At 35.4% G+C, this 4,568-nt stretch overlaps 1 protein-coding gene across 3 annotated transcripts in view; it reads left to right on the forward strand.

Annotated features, from left to right (window-relative positions):
- Positions 1 to 4,568, forward strand: part of Phka1 (phosphorylase kinase regulatory subunit alpha 1) — a 191,536-nt gene that overhangs the window by 89,948 nt on the left and 97,020 nt on the right. For all 3 annotated transcript variants that reach the window (XM_023707093.1, XM_004646775.2, XM_023707094.1), the window contains exon 11: positions 3,583 to 3,678. In XM_023707093.1, coding sequence (XP_023562861.1) covers positions 3,583 to 3,678 — 96 coding nt within the window. The remainder of the gene's footprint in view (positions 1 to 3,582; positions 3,679 to 4,568) is intronic.

Below are 4,568 nucleotides of genomic sequence, written 5' to 3' on the forward strand. Positions count from 1 at the left end.
TATCTTTGACTTAGAATTTATTTAAAAGACATTGTATGATATCTTCTCCTAGTATTAGAAACTTTAAAAAGTATATTTCCATTTTCTGTTGACTTTAAAGAAAAAAGGAGGTTTGTACTTATGTTGTTTATTTATTATTTCTTGCCTATATCTTGTAATATGAAAAACTACTTTGGCAGTAACAATACACAATGTACTAACCACTAAAAAAAAAAGAAAAAGAAAAAGAAAATGCTGAAAACTAAAACTAGACCCAGGTCTATTTCCATGCACTAAACTAAAGTCAAAATTAACTAAAGATCTAAACATTAAAACAAAAACACTCAGTTTCCTGGAAGAGAAAGTAGGTGGAAGTCTTGACGACATAGAAGTGGACAGACAGTTCACACACACACACAAAAAAAAAAAAACCAAACTGCACGGGCAAGACTCCAAACAACCAACAACTGGGATCTCATCTTATTGAGAACTTTCTGCTTACAAAAAGACATCACCAACAGACTGAAAAGACAACCCATAAATTGGGGGAAAAAATCATAACCAACAATCAGTCAGACAAAAGATAAATTATATAACAAACTAAAAAAAAATTGAAAGGGGCCGGGGAGATGGCTTAGTGGAATAAGAGCTTCCCTGGCAAGTTCAAGGGCCTTAGTTCAATCCCCAGTTCTGCAAAAAAAAAAAAAAAATTGACCCCCAAAATTTTAAGACGCAATGAAAAAATGGGCATCTGAGATGAACACACTTTTCAGAGGAAAAAATATAAGTGACAAATAAATACATGAAAAAATGTTCCACACCACTGGACATTCAAGAAATGCAAATTAAAACAACATTGAGATACATTCTCACCCCAGAAATAATGACTGTCACAAAGAAATCAACTAATAACATATGCTGGAGTGGCTGTGGGGAAAAATGAACCCTTCTCCACTGCTGGTGGGAATGTAGACTGGCACAGCCACTGTGGAAATCTGTGTGGAGACTCCTCAAAAACAATGACTGGAAATACCATTCAATCCAGCTATTCCCCTTCTGGGTATTTTCCCAAAAGAACTGAAAATATACCAATGTGATATATGTGCACTTATGTTTATAGCAGCACAATTTGTCATAGCTACATCCTGGAAACAGCACAGATGCCCATCATCTGAGGAATGGATAAAAAGGTTGTGGTTTTTTTTATATAATGGAGTACTATGCTGCCATAAAGAAGATTTTTACTGGTAAATGGATGCAAATCAAGACCATACTCCTAAGTGAAATAAATCAGACCCATATAAGATCCAAAATGTACAATTGATATTGTGAACTGGTAAGAAACTGTTCAAAATGAAAGAGAAACTGATGAGGGAAAGGGAAAAGGAAGGGAGAAAAAAGGAAAAAATATATATATATAATATATATATATATATATGCAATATATATTTATATATATACACACACATACAAGATAGTTATGCAGCTTGTTTCTCTCAGTTCATTGTGAAGAAAGGTTTGTAGACTAGATGTGATGGTGTGCACCTGTAACCCCAGCGCTTGGGTGGCTAAAAACAGGAGGATCACTATGAGTTCGATCTATGTAGTGAGACCCTGTAGACCCTGTACTAAATACAAAAATGAAAGGTTTGTGCAAATACTGTTTAAACAAAATATCATGCTTGTATCTTGTACTCTGAGTAACTACTATGAAAACAATGTGCAATGTACTCATTATTGTAACTCCTACTATCTCATTTTGAAACCTTGTTTTACTATTTTAATTTTTCTCTGTAAAATTATAAAGAGAGGAGCCAGGAAGATAGCTCAGTAGAATAAGAACTTGTCTGGAAAGTGCAAGGGCCTGAGTTCAATCCCAGGTTCCACAACAAAAATAAATAAAATTTTAAAAAGAAATAAAAGCTAAAGGGATTGTGGAAAATGGACTAAGTAATGAAAATATAGGAATGTAATAGACGAGTTTTACAGCTTACTACATGTTAATAATTCAAAAATACATAAACACCACAATCTGTATAGTACTTTTGCCTTGAAAAGACTTAGTTTCCTTGTTGCAGTGTGTACCTTTGTTTCCACCAGCTCTTTTGCCCGGCACCCATTTCTGCCAGCCTATGTGCAAGAGAAAGACAAGGAAGGAGAGACAAAAATGAATGAGAGAAATTACAGGGGGAAACACACAAAGATTTAAAGCAGACTGAGAGAGAGTAAAGAGGGGGCAATTAAAAGGAAAAGCACATCGCTGCATTGTCAGGGTGGTTATCAAAGGGCTACAGTTTGTGAGTTATCAAGTGATGAAAGCGTTGTCTGAAGGAGGCTGATCTGAAACCAATGGAAAGTTACAGCAACAGCTGTGGACACACGTGGTTCATTGTGCTCCTGAGGTGTGTGCATGTATATGTTTTGTTTATTCTCATACAACTTCATTCAGCTGAGAATGTTCCCAGAATAAAATGCATAAGCAAACGTAAAATTCATGAAACATGGAATTTGTAAAAAGTGTTCTGTTCAAATTGTTCTTTAATCTATCATATTCACTGGAGAAAAGTTGTTTTAAAGAAAAAGACCAGGGAGATAGCTCAGTGGCATAAGCACCTGCCTCACAAGTGCAAGGTCCCAAGTTCGATCCCCAATACCACAAAAAAAATGGTATAGCATCTCTTTTCCACAATAACTAACAGGTTTGTTGTTTTGTTTGTGGTAGCAGAGATCAAAACCAGGGCTTTGTGCATGTAAGATAAGCTCTCTACTACTAATCCTACATCCCCAACCCTTGTTTTGTTTTACATTTTACATATTCCTAAGTTTTAGAAAGTTATTAAGCAAAAGATAAATCTGACTATTCTAGAAACTAAATATGGAAGATCAAATACAATTTTAAAAATGAATACACTCTATAGCAATATATGTGCACATATGTTTATAGAAGCATAATTTGTCATAGCTACATCTTTGAAAAAACTCAAATGCCCATCAACTAAGGAATGGATAAAAAGGATGTGTTTTTATATAATCAAGTACTACTCAGCCATAAAGAAGGATAAACTTGAGACTTTTGTGGGTAAATGGATGCAAATTGAGACCATACTCATAAGTGAAATAAATCAGACCTGCATGTGTAAGCATTGTACTGTCTCGCTAGTGTAAGAACCTGAAAGAGTAAATAAAATCCAAAAGGTACAATAGATACTGCGAAAGGGAAAGAAACTGCTCAAAGGGAAGGAACAACTGGAATAAGGGAAAGGAGAAAAGAAAGAAGAAACGGGGAAGAAATATGTATGTATGTACACAAGATAACTTGAGTAATTATACTGCTGATTTCTGTTGGTCTACAGAGGGGAGTAGTTGGTGCTTAAACTTTTTTCTCACTCTTTTTTAACTTTTCATAACTTTTTGGATGAATGTTGCATGCCTATATCTGGTCATCTGAACCACCAATTTGAAGACAACAATATGAAATATAACAACCATTGTTGAATTCCTATCATTTTGTTTAGTGAAATTCTGTATCGTTTCTAATGTTTGCATTTACTCTTCTTATTCTTTTTAAAAACTTAAAACAAATTTCTTTTCACTTCTTTGCAGGTTCAAGAGTATAGAGAGGCTCTTGAAGGAGTCCTCATTAAGGGCAAGAACGGAGTCCTACTTCTGCCAGAGTTGTACAGTGTGCCCCCTGACAGGGTGAGTTGACTGTGCTATAGAGTGACTAGGAAAGGAGACGTGTCTCACTAGCACCTCCTCATTTACGTTAAATAATTTTTAAGCTTCTAATGATAATGTTCTCAAAGCTTGTCTTTAGGTATAGAACAATAGAAACATGATTTTATTCCTTTAAAAATAAATCATTAAAGCATTCGTAATTACAAATACAGCTACAATGACATTCTGTGTGAGCTCTTGGGATTTTGTTTGTACATTTGTTTGTTTGTTTTGTTTTGTTTTGCAGAACTGGGGATTAAACTCAGGTCCTTGCGCTTGCCAGGCAAGAACTTATTCTACTGAGCCATCTCCCTGGCCCCAAAGATTTTGAATTCTCACTTTAATCACAGATTGTTTGAGTAAATCAGGCTTGGAAAATGGTATCTCTTCATTTTCCCAAAATGCCAGTTGATTATATCATTGTTTATCTTTTCTCTTGCAAAAGAGAACTAAACATGGAAGATGTACAATTTTTCGTTCTTGTGGGGCTAGGGAGAATAAGCTCCTAGGAACATCAGCGCATTACCTGAGAGTTGTCAAAAACAGAAATCTGGCCCTTCCACATACCTACTGAATCAGAAGTTGCATTTATGTAAGATCGTCAAGTGATTTGTATACATGTTACAGTTCAGGGATCTGAGGAGTGCTGCCCTAGACCGTGGAGTTTTTGTTTCATTGTGTTTTGTTATGCAGTCTGGGGATGGAACTCTGGGCCTGGAGTACATGAAACAAATGCTCTACCATTCAGATACGTGCCCAACCCTAAACTGTTATGACAGTGCTTAACTTCTAAGTGAACTGTCTATGTAACTGTACAGAGTAGGAATCAATATCTAGATTCAGCCTTTAATTATCTAGTATCTTTTTTTTTT

This window comes from Octodon degus, unplaced genomic scaffold, assembly GCF_000260255.1.
Source record: "Octodon degus isolate 3935 unplaced genomic scaffold, OctDeg1.0 scaffold00280, whole genome shotgun sequence".
Taxonomy (NCBI): domain Eukaryota; kingdom Metazoa; phylum Chordata; class Mammalia; order Rodentia; family Octodontidae; genus Octodon; species Octodon degus.